This window comes from Alligator sinensis, unplaced genomic scaffold, assembly GCF_000455745.1.
Source record: "Alligator sinensis unplaced genomic scaffold, ASM45574v1 scaffold193_1, whole genome shotgun sequence".
In the NCBI taxonomy this organism is placed as follows: Eukaryota; Metazoa; Chordata; order Crocodylia; family Alligatoridae; genus Alligator; species Alligator sinensis.
Window position 1 is genome coordinate 1829244 of NW_005842199.1, and position 20178 is coordinate 1849421.

The window sequence follows — 20178 nt, forward strand, 5'->3', positions numbered from 1 at the left end:
TTGGAAGGGATGGGTAATCTATGTTTATTGCACTTTTGGGAAATGAAGACTGTTCAGCAAAACTGCCTTTAAATGCCCCTGTGATATGATTATCTCATGAGAATTCAGCTATCTTTGCTTTGTTATTTAAATACTGCAGATTCTGCAGTTCTTGTGCTCACATACTTTATCAGCAAAAACAGCGATTTAAAAAAAATCACTAATTCCATTCAGTAAGTAATTTGGTATTTATAATCCAAGATATGGACTGTTGTACCCAGTAGACAATTAGCCAGATGTTGTTGATATTATTTGTTTGGCTACTGTATTTTACCATCTGGCTAAGGAGTTGGTTAAAGTTATTCTGAATAACCGTCAGATGCTCAGTGTTCAAATACAATAGCGCATCTTGTACTATGCTTTTTATTCATAATGTTCTGATAGACTAATTAAGTGATCAGAGCATTCCCTGAAGAGTATGGGAGAGAACTGAATTTGAACTTTTGAGTAAATATTCAGAACAAAAAGGGTGCAGTGCCTTTTTAGTGTAGCCATATACTGAATTTTGTCTAAAGTGGCACAAAAATTACTATTTTCTTTTATGCATCCTGCAGATACCCACTAGACTTAATAAAACTGCTTTTTCTGTTTTCTGAAGAGTGGCTATGCAAACAGAATGTTCATATACATAAAGGCAGCATGTTAATTTTAATTTTATTTAGATAACTAAGAAGCTTCTCAAAGTATGGACTTTTGTTTTTAAATGGGTAGATATGAAATTTTGAGACTGGGTCAGTTAGTTTTGTGAAGCTAACAAGTTTTTGTTTTCATTTGTACAGTAAACTTATAAACAAACTGGAGCATTGGGGAATTGACTTAGATATATTTTTCGAAATGCCATTGGGGAAGTTAATGAAAAATATAAAGATAAAAGTCAAATACTTTCTGCTTCTATTCATTTAACAATCTGCTCCAATAAATTTCCCTCTCTGCTCAACCACTCTGCTTAGCATGTGTAAACATATCGGAGAACTGTGATCGTTTTGTGTTTTTCTGCCTAGTCGCACTACCTCTATAGGATGGTTCCTGTGTTTTCTCTAGATGAGGCAGATGTATTTGGCTCTTCAGAGAGCAGCCATTTGGGTGGGAAGGTGAAAATGCAGTAGATTCAGTGCTGATGACTCTAAGTCATTAGTCAGTAATCACACAGTTGAATAGTTGAGGGGTGATGGAGGCTACCAAAACAAAAATTCACAACAGAGCAGGGCAAAAATTTCCTGATGAAGCTTGGAAGGTGATGATGTCTTTCCTTCCTTAGGGCCTTTAATGAAGTCGAGAAATTAGAGCAATGTGAACTTAAGTTCTTTTATCCCATGGTCTTGGGGCATGTTCTGTGGCTGGCACAATGATAAAGGAATGGTCCTCTTAGAAGTGAAGCTTGGTTTAAGGAAAGAGTTTTTCTTCTTTAAGAAACTAACCTTCGTCATTGGGGGCACAGACTGAAGTGACTATTTTCACTTAATCTGCCCACAGAAAGCAGACTATAGCTGTGACCAAATACAAGTTTGCAGCTGCAGACTGCTTTAAAAATGGCCAGTTGGGAGAAAGTCTGGACCCTCATTGCATAAGGGGTCAAATCAAGATGTTTCAAAACAGCATCTTATGTAACTTGTGTCTGCGCTACCTACGTAGCCTCAAGCTGTTTTCAGAATGGGAGGCGGGAAAGAGAGTGGATGGAGTTCAGTTTGGGATTTTTTTCAGTCCTCGCTGGAGGGTGGGGCGTGGGTGCACTGGAGCCCCTTTGAGGTGAGGGGCCCCAATTCACCCACCTCACCCTCAGCACTGGCTGCAGAACTGCTAGAAGGAGTTCCTTCTCTTCCCCTCCCATTCTGAAGCAGGGACAGGCTGGGAGGGAGGATGGGCCATCGCTAAGAAAAACCAGCTGCAGGCTTACAGCCAGCAGCTAGATTCCTCTCCCCCTGGAACCAACAATGAACTTCTGTTTGGTCCCGGGGATCCTTGTAACTCAGAACACTTCCTGCAAAGTGTTCTCAGTTACAGAAGGGAGATGCACTTCTGTCTGTGCCCTGTAACTCTGTGAGTTAAGGAAACAGAAAGGTCTTGCCATGTTTCGTAATGCTTTGTGGTTTTCTGAAACAACACAGATATGTATGCATAAAAAGATAAGGGGGGAAAAACTAAACCTCTATTTACTTACCAAGTCATGTGTTGCGTTCCAGAGATTTTGTTTGCCCAGACTATTGAATGAGTCAGAACAGAAACCTCCACACACAAATAAAGTGTTTAAGTGTGGGCATTTACACATGATGATGATTAACTTACAGGCATATATACATTTTAATACAGAATTCTTGATTTGGATCTGGTTGTGAGGGATGAAGATGGCAACATTTTAGATCCAGAACAAACCAGTACAATCAGCCTTTTCCGAGCCCATGAAATAGCTTCTAAACAAGTTGAGGAAAGACTATTAGAAGAAAAGGTAAGATAAGCTGGTTATAACTGTTCTTTTTAAAAATTAAACATCTCATGAATTCATACTCATAACCATCAAATTATTGATTGATGAAGTAGGGATTTTACAAAATCTTTTGTTTATGAAGAGTTTTCAGTTTTGAGCCCCAACCTGGCTTCACAAGCAAGGAGGAAGGGGGCGTTGCCCAGCCCAGCACGGGTGAGAGGGGCATGGCTCAGCCCTGCAGCTAGGAGAGGGGGTGCAGCCTAGTCCTTCAGAGTAGGAAGGAGGTACAGCCTGGCCACAACCCAGGGAGAAGGGGACCTGGCTTGGCTCTGATCAGGACATGTGGGAGGAGAGTCTTGCCTCAACTCTGTCCCACACTGCAGAGCTTGGAATTTGTCCTCCAGGAGGGCTGGTAGTACTATCACGGCTCCCCTGCCACCAAATTTCCCAAGCTGTGGGAAACCCCATGGGCTGGATCCCAAGACTCTCTGGGTCAGCTGGAGGTGAGCACCCCTGGTCTAGTGGAAGGCCCATAGCCAGATGCCCTAACTGATCTGACCCTCTGCCTTGTAATTCAGATGAGTTGGTATTTTCTTTAGGATCCTGTACTTAGTCATCAGATGTGGGAGAAGCAATTTTTCCTTAGCAATTTTTTAGCTTAACAATTGCTTTTCCAGTTTTTGAAATTTAAATTTACGTTCTCTCCCTGCAATTTAAACTAAAAGTGGGAATAGTGTAAACTAGTATGCCTCATCTTCTGCACACAGCTTTATTGCCTCATCTTCTGCTTCCTGAACCTGTGTCGCCTGGACTTACCCTCAGCTCCCTGCACTGCTCTGCCACCTGGGGTGGAGCCAGAGGAGGGAAGGGGTGTCTGGAGACTCTGGCTCCAGTTGTAGCCAGAGCAGTGGGAGAGCAGTAGCTGGGTGGGAGCCTGGGGGCTTCATATGTACCCCTCATGGGCCACCAGTTGGACAGCCCTGCTTTAGCTTTGGTGGCTACTCTTACTTTTCTCTGGCTAAGAGATAAATGCTCCATAGTAGATCAATGATTTAAGCTCTTTCTTTACTAATTAATGCTGTTAAGTTTGATTATTTCATCTGTTTGAAATTGCAGTCTCAAAAACAGAACATTGATATTAACAGACAAGCCAAGTTTGCTGCCACTCCTTCATTCGCTTTATTTGTAAATTTAAAAAATGTAGTCTGTAAAATAGGAGAAGATGCTGAAGTTCTTATGTCTCTTTATGATCCACTGGAGTCAAAGTTTATCAGGTTAGTATTTGTCTGTTGCATTTTTTATACCTTGCTGGTTTTGTGCCTGTCTGGTTTTTGGAAGCAAGGAGTTATATCTTGGTGTGTGAGGGCTTTTGGAAAGTTCATTTTCTGAACTGTAGGATCAGGTTAGCTGGGAAGCATTAATTTAACTACACTTCAGCTGCTTTATTCAGCACAGCAACAAATTAGTCTCTAGCTTCAGTGCATTTCAAATTCATACTGTTCCTTATCATATTGTGTCTTTAGTTCCACTTGTGCAGAGCGTAAGTGGAATATGAAAACTCTAGAAAAGCTCTGATTCTCGCTCACCAGTAGAGTTAGAGTTCTAGATCCCTTGCTTTCTTACAGGAATTGCATCATGCTAGACGGTTTAAGAATTGCTTTCTTTTTTACATGTGATGCTCACAAATACAACAGCAGCAGCTACTCAGTAAATGTTACTTTGATCAGGGCAGCATGTTAAACACACCAATGGTGTCTTTTTTAAAAGGCCATAACAGTATAATCATTTTTTAAATCTATAAAACTCCATTTTTAGTATACCTATGTGGTTATACGAGTTAGAAAATGACCTTTGTAGAGAACGTGAAAGACAATTGAATGCTGATGTATCTGTGTTGCAGCAAAAATGCTATTATGGGTTTCCATATTATAGCTTCTGCCCCGTCCACCTTCGACAAACTTAGCTGCATAGAGTCACTTTGATCTTAAAGTCAAGCTGAGGTATGATATTTTGACTTGCTCACAATAAAGTTCCTACAGTCAGAATTTATTTCTCTTGTTGATGCATGAAAAGGCATCCAATTTGGTGGCCAAGAGCTGCCACTTCTATGATAACAGGTGTAAAAATAAAATAAAACACATTAAAAGCCTATGTAAGTCAGTAAATTGACATGTGACAGTGTATAAACCCCAGGAACAAGTTATGGAATAGGAATATGCTGGTGCAGTACAGTTGCATCGTGAGTACAACCTTACTGTAGGACTTGAAAATTAGGCTGTTTGTTTAGTCTAATTATGTAAAATCTGCAAATTACTTTATTTAAAAAGGAGTTTTAAGAAACAAGCAATCTTGTTACAGTGAAAACTATCTGGTGCGATGGTCAAGTTCTGGGTTACCCAAAGACATAGACAGATTGCATAATCTTCGAGCAGTATTCACTGTAAGTATGTATTTGTTTTTTTGGCTGCATTTAAAGCTCTTTGTTTCATGTTTTTGAAAGATTTGCATGGGTTTTATGTGGACTAACTCTACAGACCAGAATTTGGGGTTTGAGGAAACTTGTAAGTCATTTTTGATTTTGATGTGATTTCTAGTAGCTGTAGTTTACATGAGCAAAAGCCAAGCAATTCCTCTCCCAAAATTGTAAAAAAAAGATTTTAAACTCTCTAGACACATCTGTATGAGATGCTTTACTGTGCAGTAGACTAAATGGTGAAGCATCGGAGTCTACCCTTGTGCAGCCTTTACTGCACAGTAAATTAGTTTAATAGTTTAAATTAGTATAGTACATACAGCTAGTAGATAAACCACACAGTAACTACTATGCAGTAGCACATGTGTAGACAGCTGAGCTGGAGCAAATTGCTCCCAGTCAGCCCAGGCACTAGGGGGCAGGGGAACTGACCCCTCCCGTGGGCATGTGTTTCCCAGCTGATCAGGTCTGGGGCTGGGAAACAGCTGCTGGGGGAGGGGACAGTTTCCCAGTCCCATTCCCTGATCTGCTGATCAGAGCGTGGGCCTGGGAAACAGCTGCTGGGTAAGGGGGTGGGAGGCAGCTGCTCCACAGCTAGGACAGCTTCCCCTGACCCTGGTGCCCCTCTTTCCCCCTGGCTGCTGTAAGGGGACAGAGTAGTGCGGGAATAGCCCTCCACTGAATTGCTCCTTTCCTGAGCAAATTTGCTTCCAGTGGGTACAAGTGTAGATACTCTTGTGGGGAAAGTTTACTGTGAAGTATTTTACTGTGCGGTAAGCTTCCAGCACATTAATAGCACATGTAGATGTGCCCTCCAAAATTATTTGGATTTCTAATGAAGAATCTTGAATTCTGTGCAAATTCATTATTCAAGTTTTCTTATCAAAATTCTCTAGTCATGAGAGTCAGTTATTCAAATGCTAAAAACTAGAATCTGAAAAGATAGTTTGTTCACAGTCCAATCTTTCTACTGTCTACTAAAGTGAAACTTGAAGTGAATGGTATTCTTGTAAAATAATATATGGAAATTAATATTTCTAGGACCTTGGCAGTAAGGACCTGAAAAGAGAGAAAATCAGTTTTGTATGTCAGATTGTCAGAGTAGGCAGAATGGAATTGAGGGACAACAACACAAGAAAACTAACCTCTGGGCTACGGCGACCTTTTGGTGTAGCAGGTAATCTATTTTCTTTAGCTTTTATGCTGTCAGAATTCACGGTAAATAAGAGCTGCTTTTAATATTGCACCTTTGTTCAGTACTCTCATCAACTTTTTGTTAAGAAAATGTCTGCCACGTCTTTCATGTGTGTTTTCCCTATATGTATTACACTGAACATACATAAGCAGTTATTTGAAATCTCTTTGGAAAAGTGTGATGATGGTTCACAGTTTAAACTAGATTATACTTTATTTTTTAATTTTTTGAAACTGCAGAGGATCACATTATTTAGTTTTCAACTCAGTCAGAAATAAGTTATTTAGTTGACTTATGAATACTCGGAGTTATGTAGAAGATGTTAGAAATTGCATAATATAATGGCTGCAATGAAGAGGGGAAAGTGAGTTGAGAAATGGGTATATTTTTAAATCTATGTAGTGAAAGTGTGATGAGAAATGGGTATATTTTTAAATCTATGTAGGTGGAAGCAGCAGTTAAACTTCTAGTTGACCCTATGAGCAAAACCTTTTGAAGTAATAGCTCTAGGGAATCATTTTCATAGTGCCACAGGACTACATGTGGCAAAAATATATGTGCACATGTAATTCTAGTTTCAGATGTGTCCATTTCTTTCACCATGGTAAATTCTCAGTTTATACTTGAAAAGAAAAACTTCTGATCATCAGTTTTTAACAAGATGAAGGTGCTTTCATACATTATATTTTCCCTTGTCTCTTATTTGTTGATCATTTAATGAAGTATCTTTTGTTTTTTATTACAGTAATGGATGTAACTGACATAATAAATGGGAAAGTTGATGACGAAGACAAACAACACTTTATACCATTTCAACCGTAAGTACAGTATAGTGTAAAGAATTTTCAGAGGTGATATTGGGAGGTTTATAATGTAAAACATTTTTCAAAGTCAGCTTCTGAAATTAATCTTACGTTCCACTAATGTGATATAGATTTCTAATGTTTTTAAAATTGCTATCTGTGGGAATTTCAGACATAGTCTTAACCATTTTTTCCCCTTGCTAATTCTTGTTGTCATTTGGGATGATAGTGTCAAAAAGAGTTCACCCATTTGTAAGTGCAATCTTTCTTTTACGCTTCAGGTTGAAAAATAGCTTTTCCTTTTTCCTTTTTGTTCAAGGGAGAATGTCGTTAACAGGATCAGATTAGATAAAAGAAACAAAAATCTTAAAATATCTATGTTGTTGGTTCAAATCCAGTCATGGGTGGTAATGACTATGTTATTACCACCTGATGGATGGTAGGTGGCTTGTGTGAATTAAGTTGTCAGTTAGCTGCCTGCTAGTGGAAGATGTCCGTGTTGGTAAACCACCACCAATCTTAGAGAGGTAAAGCATAGAAATAATAAGTGTAGATACTGAAATATCGTTTCATTTTTTTAAAACTAGCTTCACTACTGGGGAAGTGAAGGAGAGATTGGTTATCCATGGAACTACTCTCATAGTTTTATGTATAACCAGAAGATCAAAGTCTACTAGACACTTGGTTTGGTAACTTTTTAAGAGAGTAAATTGGCTAAAAACAAAAAAAAGTTTTTGTTTTTTTTTTTGTTTTTTTCAAAGAGAAAATATGGAACTGGAGAGAGCCTGTATGCCCCCTAAATTGTCTCAGCACTGCAGACTAAGCAATAGAACAGGCACGACAAAACACTGAAATACAGGTTAATGCAATGTTAAGGGTCATACATGGATTTTAATCTGAACTTTTTTTAGGTTGCAAACGGATATCACCTTTGTGCTGGCACAGAAACCCTCAGGGGTTCTCCTATTTGCATGCATATGCCTCAAGTCGGGTGCAGCACCCATGGCTGTTGTTCTTCAGGGCTGGGTCCCTGAAAACCTGGGTGCGGCAGAGATCTGACCCTACACAATAATGGCCCCAGTGATGTCTAGACACTAGTGAAGCAGATTAGGTGTGCTGTGCCCAGCACAGGTGATCTTTCACCATACACAGTGTCTTTTTATATCTTTAGTTTGCTTTTTGTAGGTCGAATAGTTCAGAATTTGACTGTCTGTTTTGTAGAAGGGCATGCTTATTAATACAAAGCAAATGTGTGGGGATATTAATGGTTCCATCAGTAGCTTTATAATTTCCTCCCACAAAGTGAGGTGGGATGTGGGAGGGAATGAATGAATTATATCTCTATAAAACATGAATGTTCAGCTTTTTACCTTTGAATGAAATGTAGACCACAATCTCTGTTCAAAGCAGTAAAAATATATATATATAAAAGAATTCCCTGATGACTTAATGTACGAATGGTTTTAGAGGGTTTATAAAAACAAATCTAAACCATAGATTGAAATAACGTCCTAGCCACTAACTTAAATCTAATTAAAAAGTACATATAGTTAGTAAGGATGGAGTTTGAAGTTTTTAAGTTTTAGGGTTCGTTGGATCTTTGAGGAGATTAGGCAGCGATATGTGGCTTTAGCTACCTCATCTTTGTATTTCATGATGGCAGTGGAATCTATGTATAGTATATTAAAGACCAGGTAAAATAGTCACATAATCCTGTTGTTCAGAGAAAATGGAGCCTTTAAAGAAAAAAAATGTGATATTTTAGTGTTTGTTGTTTGTCAGACCATAGCAAGTTATATTTTAGTGTGTGGGAAAATATTCACTGAAAATGAATTTTTGTTGATCAACAAAGTAGAAGCTAATGGAATATGTAGTTTTTTGCTTCATTAAAACTGATTTATAGTCTATATGCAGACCAGCTTCTTGAAAGCATGTGCAATGTGTTTTGCTACAGTAAATGAAAACATTCTCAGAAAAAGTTTATATGAAGAGTATGAGTAATGTGCAAACATATGATGAATATTGGCGTCATTATTTCTAACGTTTACTTAAATTGTGTGAGGCACATTTTCTTACTCATTTCATGCTTTCCTTCTATTGTGCTATGTGCAACTCTGTTTTCATCTGTTGTTTGTATTCATTTGCTGGCCACCAACCAGTGGTTGTCAAAAGCACTTAAGATAAGTGTGGAATACTTAAATGACATCAAATGTCACATTTCATATAATTTTCACTTTTTTATTTGTTCACCAACTATAACACAGTGTTTGGAATATCTACCTTTCCTGCCCTAAGCCATCTCTGTGAGATTTTAAAGTTAGTTTTATTTTCAAACCATCTTCACTACTGCGTAATATATAAAATGCAGAAGCTGCCCTGAAGGTTCTGCTGTGCTAAAATACTTTACATCTTTGTAAAATCACCCTGATTAGGTTTTCACTATTTAACAGGGGCCCCTTGGGTTTCCTTCCTTTATTTACATGCTATTAGAAGTGGGATTGGGAGCTGATTCATGCATGTTCCTGTTGGGGAAGGGTAACGTAGGTTTGCTTTACATCTCTTTTAGTAGGTCAGCATTTTCTTGATTAATGATCTTCCTGTGTCTTTCTTGTTACCTTTCCTGTCCTTTGTCTTGCGTTGACTAATAAATACTCTTTGTCACAACTATGATATGATCTTTTATGTTCCCTTGTTACTGTGACTTCTGGTTTTCTGTGACCCTTTGTTTCCTGGTGTTGGTCGTCATGTGCATCCTCCAGGCTAGCATTGGATGACGCCAGTCGACACAAGCAGCTGAACATATCATCCCGTTTTTCACCCAGGGTGGCAGGGGAGAATGATTTCCTTCAGACTGTTATAAACAAAGTGATTGCTGCTAAAGAAGTTAACCACAAGGGTCAGGGTAGGTACTGTTCTTTATTTAAACTGGCATACCAGATAAATTCTTGCTTGCTTTATGCCAACTGAGTATTTTAATTTGGACTGGAGGATACATAGTTTTAATTTGTTTGTTTGTTGCTATTGTTTGGTACCAGAAAATATACTTGCACTGCTTTTTCTTTTCTTTTCTGGCAACACCCTCCTTTTTTGGATTTGTTACAGATCAGGTTGTCTATCCTTTTTATGCAATGTTTGCCATCCCTATATTTCTCTTAATTCTGCCCAACTCAAGTCTATATTTGTGTATGCAAAACAGTGACTCAAGAACTGGCTTTCATGCCTTTGGACTCTGGCCTCTCCTTGAGACCTCTCCTAGAGACCTCTCCTGGAAGAACTCTTATCCTTCCTTTCTTCTCATTGTTTTTCCTACTAGCAGCTATATTCACAGTGGTTGGCCTCCTGTCAAGAAGGCAAGGGAATTAATCTCTTCAGAACTGAACCAGTAAGGAGGGCTACAAAATGAAGGCAGTTGGTTGCTCTGCCTATAGAATGACTGTTAATGGTGTAGCCAAGATGGTCTAGTAAATATGCAGATCTAGGAAAAAAGTTAATGTTATATTTCAGCATACTTTTTGCCGACCTGAAATTTAAGCTTACTTCCAAACTTGTATACCATACTTTATTAACATAAAATGTGTAGCAGTTCAATTATTTAGCTTCATGCCAGTCCCTAATGTTATGTACTCAGTTGGTTTTTCTTTTATTTTTGGTCTTGGATTAATTTAATGTTGTGTAGATGGGGGCTTTGTTTTTATTTATACAAATGCATCTGAGCTATAGGCCTAATGAAAATATTCTTCATTTTGATTGCTTGTTGAAGCATGATTTTTGTTTGCCTTGTGCTATTTTGAAAGATCATAGTAGACACTTTTTGTGATGAGGCATGATTTAATGCCTCATCACAAATCATTACAAATCATTAAATTTCTGTTTCCTTTATAAATTCTTGCAAATTCTTCATCTGTAAGAGGTAGTAGTATAGCCAGTCATTCTGATCCAAGTACAATTTAAAGAAGCAAGTAGTTGGCACTTCTGGCAACAAAGCACCACAGATATCGTAATTAGACTATTTAACTTGGAATTATTTGTTTATTCAAAGTTTAAAAATAAAATGAATATTTAGTTAATCATGTAAGAGGATTATAAACCATATGTTTTATATGTATACTTTTATTTTAGGTCTTTTTTTCTCCTTTTACTTTTATAATTGTTTTAGTAATTATTCTCTTGGAAACATCATTTCAATGACCACCATTTAAAAAGTCATTATTTACAAAGTTGCTACAAACCCATCTGAGATTCAATTTTTCTTTTGTGTCTTATACTGTACAGTTCATTTTAGTACTGTCTTGAAAAATAGTGAGTTTTAATGGCTTGCTATAGTTATTCAAACTCACTTCAGTGGCACATAGAGTAGAAGCTATGTTTTCATAAGTTGCTCCGTAGGTGAAACCAAGTAATATGGACTGAGGGGAAAAAATAAAGGTAAATATCAAGTGTTGGTGACATCTACTTCACTAACCTTATTGTGGATGGTTTGTATATTTTCTTCTTGGCTTTTCCATTCCAAGTATTGATGCTTGAAATTTTCCTATAAAACATTTATTGTCTTTCATTTTGAAAGAACTCATGAAAATTCAAAGGGCAGGCATGAGCTGCAGGCCACTGCTATTGATGGCTTAATAATCCTTTCTTGCAAGATCCCTTTTGTATTCAAGTCTGGTGAGCAGAATGCAGGTCTCAGATTTACTGAGGAAAGGCGGGATACTTTGGCACCCATTTTGTCACATTCTCTGCAAAATGTATTTAATTGGCTCTGTGTTAGCTCTATGCTGCAGACTTCACTGCCCCCCCCCCCCCCCCCGCACATTAAGTCCAGTGCCCAATTAAGGATTGAAGATATCAGCATCTTTCTGTTGATCTTTGCTTATCCTATAAGGTTTTACAAATTTGTCCTTGTCTTGGACTTAATGAACAAAGTCTTTTTTTTTTTTTTTTTTTTAAACTTGATGGACATGATCCCCTTCTAGCCTGTCTCTTCTAAAGTACTTATTGTCTGGCATCATGCTCATCAAAATGTATTCTTCCTAAATGAGCTCTGAATAAAAGGAAAGACTTTTTATCATTACTATCTGGTAAAGCAAAATAGCCAGCAAACTGTTCATGGCATACATTGGATTGGGGGTTTTTGGGGAGAAAGAGATGAACCTTGATTCTGTAACTATATGCTGGGTAGAATTGTGCTTGTACATTCCATTTTTAATGGCATGTTGTATGGGAGTTGGGGTTCACCTACCCTTGCACCTACGTTGGAATAGTGTAATAAAACCCTGCAGTCAGGCTCCAGAAATATCACACGATATACCGCTATCATATTCCGTGCCTCTTGCAGAGGGTCTCTAGCTTCCCTAGCTTCTTTCTCATTAATCTATCTGTTTCAAAGTATGAAGTTAGTAACGTGCCATAAAACTTGTTCCAGTTGGCTATATCCCTTGTGTTTTGTTCCAGGTTTGGTGGTTATAACATTTAATTTTTGTTTCATATTTTTCAGCCCTGGAACAGCTGTTTGTGCACGTATTGTTACCTTTTGAATTTGTCAAAACAGTATTTTGAAATAAAAGAAAAGAAACCCTGGAAATAAAACCTGTCTAATAATTTCATTTTATGCTACAGGGTTATGGGTGACTTTGAAACTTCTTCCAGGAGACATTCATCAGATTAGAAAAGAATTTCCGCACTTAGTGGATAGGTCAACAGCTGTGGCTCGGAAAATGGGGTTTCCTGAGATCATTATGCCTGGTAAGCATCTGTCAGTTATTGAGTTGGGTTACTGATAGACAAATTGACATTCTACAAAAAGATATGCATCTTCAGGTACGTGACCACGTTTGAAATAAAATTGATTCTCTGAACCATATATTTTCAAAAATAATTCATAACTTTACACTAAATACTTTTATTTTGGATCCCTTCTGTTTACTTAAAAAATTATATTTCTAATTGCATTGGTGTGATAGAGTAGGTATAGGGTGCGTCTACATGAGACACTACTGTGCAGTAATTAAGGTGCATTTATTTAGTACTTATATTAGCAAGTACTAAATAAAATGCAGGTGAATAATGTTTAGGTGATGCTACTTCGCAGTAGCCTAATAATACTGCACACTAATGTATTAGCACTGTCCATGCTGTGACATGCTGCTGTGCAGTATTTTTTGGCTACTGCACAGGCAGCGTCTTGTGTAGATGTGCCCATAGAGTATCTACAAGAATCTGGGTTATTAATCTTCCAAGAAAAAAAAGGCTGCCTTGTGATGATTACTTCAAATTTTATACAAGGTAAAAATACAGTTTTGGAAGCAGCAGCATACACTCTATGTAGTAATGGACAGCTCAGCATATAATTACCCTTTATCATGTGCAAGTATGTGAGTTGTCTGCCCAAGATTAGGATGGCCATTTTGGGCACTAATTTTTTTATCTTTTTTGAATTGCCTGTTGAACAGATCTCTATCTGGAGAATTTGAAAAAAGCTAGAAAACACAAATAATCTGAGGTGCAGCTTCCACTGTAGAAAGATTTTTTTTTTTTTCATTGAAAGCCGTATCACAAATTTTTATATACAAAACTTGATGTTATCGACACAGGGAAGGTTTTGGGTTTTTTGTTCTGTCATTGTTGTCCCCACACCCTCCTTTTGCTAGATAGATAGGTAGATGTACTAGGGCTTTCAAGTAAAAAAAAAAAAAAAATGCTTTCTATAGGGGATGCTGTACCTCAAATTGTTTCTTTTTTCCAACTTTTTTCAAATTCTCCAGATATAATTGTCTGTTGAACATAAATCCTATATATAATCATACTTTATTGAGGCATATATATTTATACTAGCGAATTACCCACCAAGAATGACAGATGAATGGCAACTTTCTTGATGGCGGCTTTCTTGATGGTGTTGTGCATCTAATTGTTTTCTCACAATGGCATTTTCTTGGGACTCATTTGCACAACTTTTTTTAATAGGTTGTGTATTAAATTGTCTTCTCACACAGGCCTCCTCTTGTGATTCATTTGCATGGCATTCTTTATGGCATTATGTATTTAATTGTCTTCTCACAGTAGCCTCCTCTTGGGACTCATTTGCACGGCTCCCTTGATGTCGTCTCTAGTCCAATCGCCTTCTTCGTGTAGCTTGGTTCTCGAGGCTCAGGCACGTCATGGGCTTCTTTTGAGTCTGTAGAAATGAGACAGACAGATAGATGGACTAAGCCCTTTTATATCTGTAGATACAGATATATCTGAAGCCCCAGGCTGAAGGGTCTGGGGGGGAGTATACTTGCCGATGGTAGGGCAGATGATAGATGGAGAGCACTGCTCAGTTGATAGAATTTGGAACCGATTTGGCTAATTTGACCTGAGACATGAAATTTGTTTGTGGATTAGGTATGCTAAAACTTGCAGCAGTTTTAAAAAAGGTAGTACGTATCATTTCTGGGTGAACTAAGTCTATGGATACTATATGCAAATTGCTATATTTATTTCAGAGTCAGTTTTTTCAAATTTGCTCCTCAATTCCATGTGTTCAGGGAGAGCAGGGTCTGACAGTAAGGAGAGGGGAAGAGGCTGCAGGGGGAAGAATTTGATAGGTGACAAAGAGTAAAAGGGCTACCAGATCTATTTTTCCTGCTGTGGAAGTGGGAAGTTGACAAATTCACTAATTAGATATTTACCTGGAAAATTGTATCAAATTTATTAATTTTCCATATATAACATCTAATTATTGGAGGGTCATCTTATAATCAGAGTCATTTTATAATCAAGTAAGGATGGTATGTGCCTCAATAATAAAGTACAATTATCACACAAATGACAGAATTTTTTTTTAAGAGAGAACCTGTGGCATTAAATTGAGAAATTGTGTTCTATCAAGAAATTATTGTTTTAAAAAGTGCCCTCCCCTCCCCCCCTTCTGGCCCTCCTCCTGGATAAGCCTTGGCAGAGTATTAATATTTACGTACAAAGGGGAAAAAAGACATTCCCAAGACCCATAATGACTCTCTTCAAACTACAGTAAAATTCTGTTATCCAGTGCTTAACCAAACGGAATATTTCATTAACCACCACCCTCTGCTGCCACTGCTCCGCATGCGGATGCCGCCACCCCTCCTGCCCCAGCTCTGCAGGGGAAAGTGACCGCTGCCGCCACTGAGCACTGCTGCCGCTCTGTGTGTACTGTTCCTCCAGCCCTCCCTCTTCTCCCTACCCCTGCACCCGGCTCTGCATTACCTGAAAATTGTGCCAGGTTATTTCAGATAACTGGAGTTTTTATGTAACTGGCAATCCCCTTACCTTGGGGATGCTGGATAACAGAGATTTTACTGTATTCTTCAAGCAAAGGACTGAGGGCAAGATTTAGCTTACTCAGTATCCTCTTCAGGCCAGCCGTCTTAAAAGTGAAATCTTGAGTTCAGGGCCTTTTGCTGGGGAGTGTTGACTTGGCGTTCTGCCTGCATGTTTTGCCTGTATGCTTTATGTAGCTGCCTCAGCTGGCTATGTCCATATCATGAGGATACATGGGGACAAGGAAAATATGTACAATTAGTCTGAATTACATATTTGGAGGCATGCAAGTTTCCCATGGTTTTGTGGTACTTTTTAAAAAAAGGTTATATTTGAAAGGTATAAGGTATCAAGTCAAAGATCTCCAAATTTAAATATGCAGCTGCATTCACAAACTATTTTAACTTTTTTTTTTTTTTAAGTGTCATCTATACAGTATCATCTGTTTTTTATAGCAGAATAAAAATTCTGCCTTTCTAGGCCATATAAATGGAGTCTATCTGGAAAAAAGGAAACAGTAAATAAGTGTACTAAGATTTTATAGCATGAGGATATGGCCTTTTAAAAAAAACTACTGTTGCTGGATATTGTCTTTTAGGTTTAGGTTCTTGTACTTTTAGGTTAAGAGATCATTGTAAAATACAATCAGTGATACTGTTCAATATTGAACACTTAAGATTTAAGGATGCTGATTTTTCCAGGGTTAGTCTAAAAAAATACACCTTTAATGTTCTCATGATTTTCTGCTTCATTGGCTTAAGAACTGTAGGGATGTACTGTGACTATTACCGTTAACATTGTTGATTTCTTTTACCTTCTATTAGGTGATGTTCGCAATGACATCTATGTAACATTAGTTCAAGGAGATTTTGATAAAGGCAGTAAAACAACAGCAAAGAATGTAGAAGTTACAGTATCTGTTTATGATGAAGATGGAAAAAGATTAGAGGTATTTTTAATTTTAAAATATCGTTTGATATTTTAAATCTGTATGTGCCTATGCTTTCCCCATGTGTTCTCAGGTGTTTGGTAAAGCTGCAGTTTTGTCTTGCAAGTCATTATTTCAAAGTGGCTTCACATGAATGCTTTATACCAATCCTTTATACCAATGAATAAAAAGTTTAGTTTAATTTGTGGCAAACACATTTTGTAGTGTCAGTGCATGAAGTTTGATTTGAAGTTAGCTGATAATGTCTGAACCTCTGATGTCTGAATCTGTTTATTGGGTCCAGCCTTTCTCTGTGTAATTAAAATGCCAAGTGTAATTCAAGAGTGTGTATGTAAACTTTTCTGTGTGTTTTTTTTTTCTGTGTGTTCTCCCCCAAGAATGTGATCTTCCCTGGTGCTGGTGATGAAGCCATCTCTGAGTACAAGTCAGTGATCTATTACCAAGTGAAACAGCCTCGTTGGTTTGAAACTGTAAAGGTAAAGATAATATCAAAATGATTTTCATCAAATTGGATTAATTCAGAATAAAATGAGTATAGGTTTTAGTGGAAAATCTTTAAAAGTAAAACTGAGGAGACTAATGATATGATCATTTGTAGGAAAGATAAAAAGAGTAGCTAAGCTGAGGAAGCCTTTCCAGGTTGCTAAGGAACAACATTGGCATTGACTTTAAAATAATTATTCTCCCATCCTTTTGGTCAAAAAGACTTTGACAAGGGGTATTCCAACATCTGTTTAAAATAGCTTTCTTTTTTTTCATGAAAAATAAACAATGCTGGCAAGAGATCATGGTAGAAATGTATTACCATAGTGACTGACTCTTTAGTCTTCTGAGATGCTGACTTTACTGTTACATTTTGTTAATGGTGTTGAATTTGCATGACAGTGCATCCTTAGATAGACGCCAAAGAATTAAAACAAAAAATGAAGCTGCAGATGGCTTTCTGAAATATGATGTTGGCTATTAAAACTGGAAATAATAATTTAAAGGAAGCATGTAGCTAGGAATTTTTAACTTGTACTTCTTTCAAAATAAAATGTCCTTATCAGAGCTGCAGCTGGAAGTTGCCTTTAATAGGAACTAGGCGAAACTAGGGTTACCATTTTTTTTTGATGCTGGAAATGAGGACACCTGTGAGCGGAAGGGGGGAGAGGCATATGATTGTTGCGGGGGAGGGGGGGCAGTGATATGCCTGTGCCCTGCCTCTGGCCCAGAGTCCTAAGCCCCTGCCTGTCCAGTGTTGCCGTTGCCCCCCACTCCTGACCTGCAGCTCCTTTCCCCCCTCAGCCCTGTTGGCCACACAGCACTTGCTGGGGCCCATGCAGGGAGCATGTGACCCCCGACAGCCAATCACCTTGCCTACTGCTCCCAGCTCCAAGCAGCAACCCTGGGAAAGCAGAGACAGAGCAAAACCCCAGCCATTTGCTCTTATTTTAAAAACCCACCCAGACACGAGGAAAGGGGAACAAAAAGAGGACTTGTCTGGGAAAACCTGGATGTATGGTAACCCTACCAAAACCCATATGTGAAGAATTGCAACTTAGTAGATCAACAACATAGTTAGAATTAAAATATGATTAATAAAAGATTAGGACTATAAAGGAAAGATACAGGATGTGTGTGTGTGTGTGTGAATATTTTATTACGTGATTGCTTGAATAATATATCTTGATGCGACTTAATAAACTTTGCCTAATTAATAGTTAAAATGACATAACTTGATCTTGGGTGATTGAGAATATTTATAACATTTAAAAACAAAAAAGATTAAAGGCAACAGGTACAAAAGATACGGAGAGAAAAAAATGAAGATGAAGTGGGGAGGTTGAGGGTGAGGGGCAAGGTCAAATCCATATGGTGACACTGGGAATTAGACCAGATTGGCAAAGTGAAAATTGTTGGCAGCAGTGATGGCAAGCTCCTGGATCAGAGAGAGACTGTTACAGTGTATTATGTATTGACAATGTTAAGAATCAACTGAGGTGAAAGGCTGAAAATATTAGAGGGGGACAAATTCCAGATATCTGTTGTAGAGGTTGTGAAGATGTGCTCCTGCCAAGGGATTGATAACTAGTCCTGAAGACTTGTAAGGGCTCCATTCTTGAAGCATGGTGCCACAAACATTACTTGAGGGATTAACGGGGATTAATCCTGGTTTATGGGTCCCTTGTGTAGCTTGCCTTCTGATCCAGTGAAATCATGGGATAAACTGGGTGAGGGAATGACTTATCTCTGCCAGGGCAGCTAAGATGCACCTTCCTTGGAAGAGTGATTTTGGCCCTTAATCATCTTTTTTCGAAAGAGTCAAGCAAATTATTAAATTCCCCGAAACCTACCATTTAATTCTTCAAAAAATGCAGACTGTGAAAGTTAGGTATTTTTAAAAGCTATTTGAAGTTATGATTCTTACTCATTTCTTTTGTTTTTAATTTTCAAAGGTCGCCATTCCTATTGAAGATGTAAACAGGAGTCATTTAAGGTTTACGTTCCGCCACAGATCATCACAGGACTGTGAGTAATTTTGTCCTTTCCCCCAGTTGCTCTTGTCAGCTCCTGATGCCTTTAGTGTGCTGTAAGAGAGACAGTGCTTCTGGCCTATAATTAATCAAAGGCACTGCATTTCTCATGGGGCTAAGGTGTGTTTTCTTTTCTGTTTGTTGTTATTTGCCTCGTTTTCTCCTTTACTTCCTCTCCCTCCCCTCTTATTGTTCAACATCCTCTTCTTATGCGTTACTTAGGCATATTCCCCATTCAAATATGAGACCTAGTAAATTAGCTTCTGGTTTTATAGTAAGATACAAGGCTGTAGCTGGGTACTTCAGAGAAGTAGGTCAATAAAAGGTAGCAGTGCTCATCTGGAACATGAGGAAAAGGGAGGCAAAGGAAACATGACCTGTCTTGGAGGCACTGCATGCTGTTAGGTATGGACCTAATAGTTTGGAGACCTGGCTCAGAACTAATTTGCTCTTTGCTTTCAAATTATAGTTCAGATATGCAAAGGTATATGACTGCCTGCAATTCCTCCTTTAATCATTGGCAGTTGAGATGCTCTGAGACCTAGGGATCAGGTCTGGTGGCCAGGCACTTTCCATTTATTGGCAGTTGCTGTGTGGTGATACAAGAGGGACTTATTTTGGCCTAGATAATGATTATTTACAATAGCTCTTTAACAGTTGTCTTGCCCAGCATGTATAATTTTCAAAACCTGAACCAACATTTTGTGGTTGTATCAGCACATGAACCAAACTTTAATCAGATAACTTGCACTGGATGCATTTTAGAATTTGCTGTAATACCAGATACTTACTTTATAATGACTGGATAATAAAAGCAGTCTATTTTGATTTAAAAATTAGTAATTAATAAAGCAGCACTTATTATAATGGAATAAGAATTGTGCTAATGAAAACAATGTGCAGAATATTACTGCCGTATTTATAACTGAAGTACAAATTAGTTTAGTTAGACCACTTATAAGATGTTGCAGTAATTCAGGATTGGACACAGTTATTAAGCTGCTTATGTATTCATTTCTGCTAAGGGTGTGGAGTGTTGTGCTTTCATAGAGATTCTTACACCTTATGTTTCATGTTTTTAGGAATCTCTTTAAAATATCCTAGCCCTTTTTATAGCTATGTGAACCCCTTATCATTCTCTGACCATTTCTGAGTTACCTTTCCTTGTGATTTTGAAGGTGTCTGTGCCAATTATAAATGACTTAAACTACAATATTTTTAACAGCCAAAGATAAGTCTGAGAAGATATTTGCTTTAGCATTTGTGAAGCTGATGAGATATGATGGAACAACTTTAAAGGATGGAGAGCATGATCTAATAGTGTACAAGGTATAATTCTAAGATATTTACTTTTAATCTTATCACAGCAACCAAATCTGTGCATTGGAATGTGCTACATGCCAGCTATAATTGCATTCACATTCTGTTTAAAAAAATTGTCAAGCGCTAAAAATGTAGAGTGGAGGTTAGGACTGTGTGGTTGCTTTAAAATGATGTTCAGCAG

The 20178-nt window shown here is 37.9% G+C and overlaps 1 protein-coding gene across 2 annotated transcripts in view; it reads left to right on the forward strand.

Moving 5' to 3' along the window:
- LOC102377499 (dedicator of cytokinesis protein 1) overlaps nucleotides 1-20178 on the forward strand; it is a 184366-nt gene that overhangs the window by 80551 nt on the left and 83637 nt on the right. For both annotated transcript variants that reach the window (XM_025207551.1, XM_025207550.1), the window contains exons 7-17: nucleotides 2347-2482; nucleotides 3578-3735; nucleotides 4820-4901; nucleotides 5976-6111; nucleotides 6875-6947; nucleotides 9692-9834; nucleotides 12546-12671; nucleotides 16034-16158; nucleotides 16536-16634; nucleotides 18597-18669; nucleotides 19900-20003. In XM_025207551.1, the coding sequence (XP_025063336.1) occupies nucleotides 2347-2482; nucleotides 3578-3735; nucleotides 4820-4901; nucleotides 5976-6111; nucleotides 6875-6947; nucleotides 9692-9834; nucleotides 12546-12671; nucleotides 16034-16158; nucleotides 16536-16634; nucleotides 18597-18669; nucleotides 19900-20003 (1255 nt within the window). The remainder of the gene's footprint in view (nucleotides 1-2346; nucleotides 2483-3577; nucleotides 3736-4819; nucleotides 4902-5975; nucleotides 6112-6874; nucleotides 6948-9691; nucleotides 9835-12545; nucleotides 12672-16033; nucleotides 16159-16535; nucleotides 16635-18596; nucleotides 18670-19899; nucleotides 20004-20178) is intronic.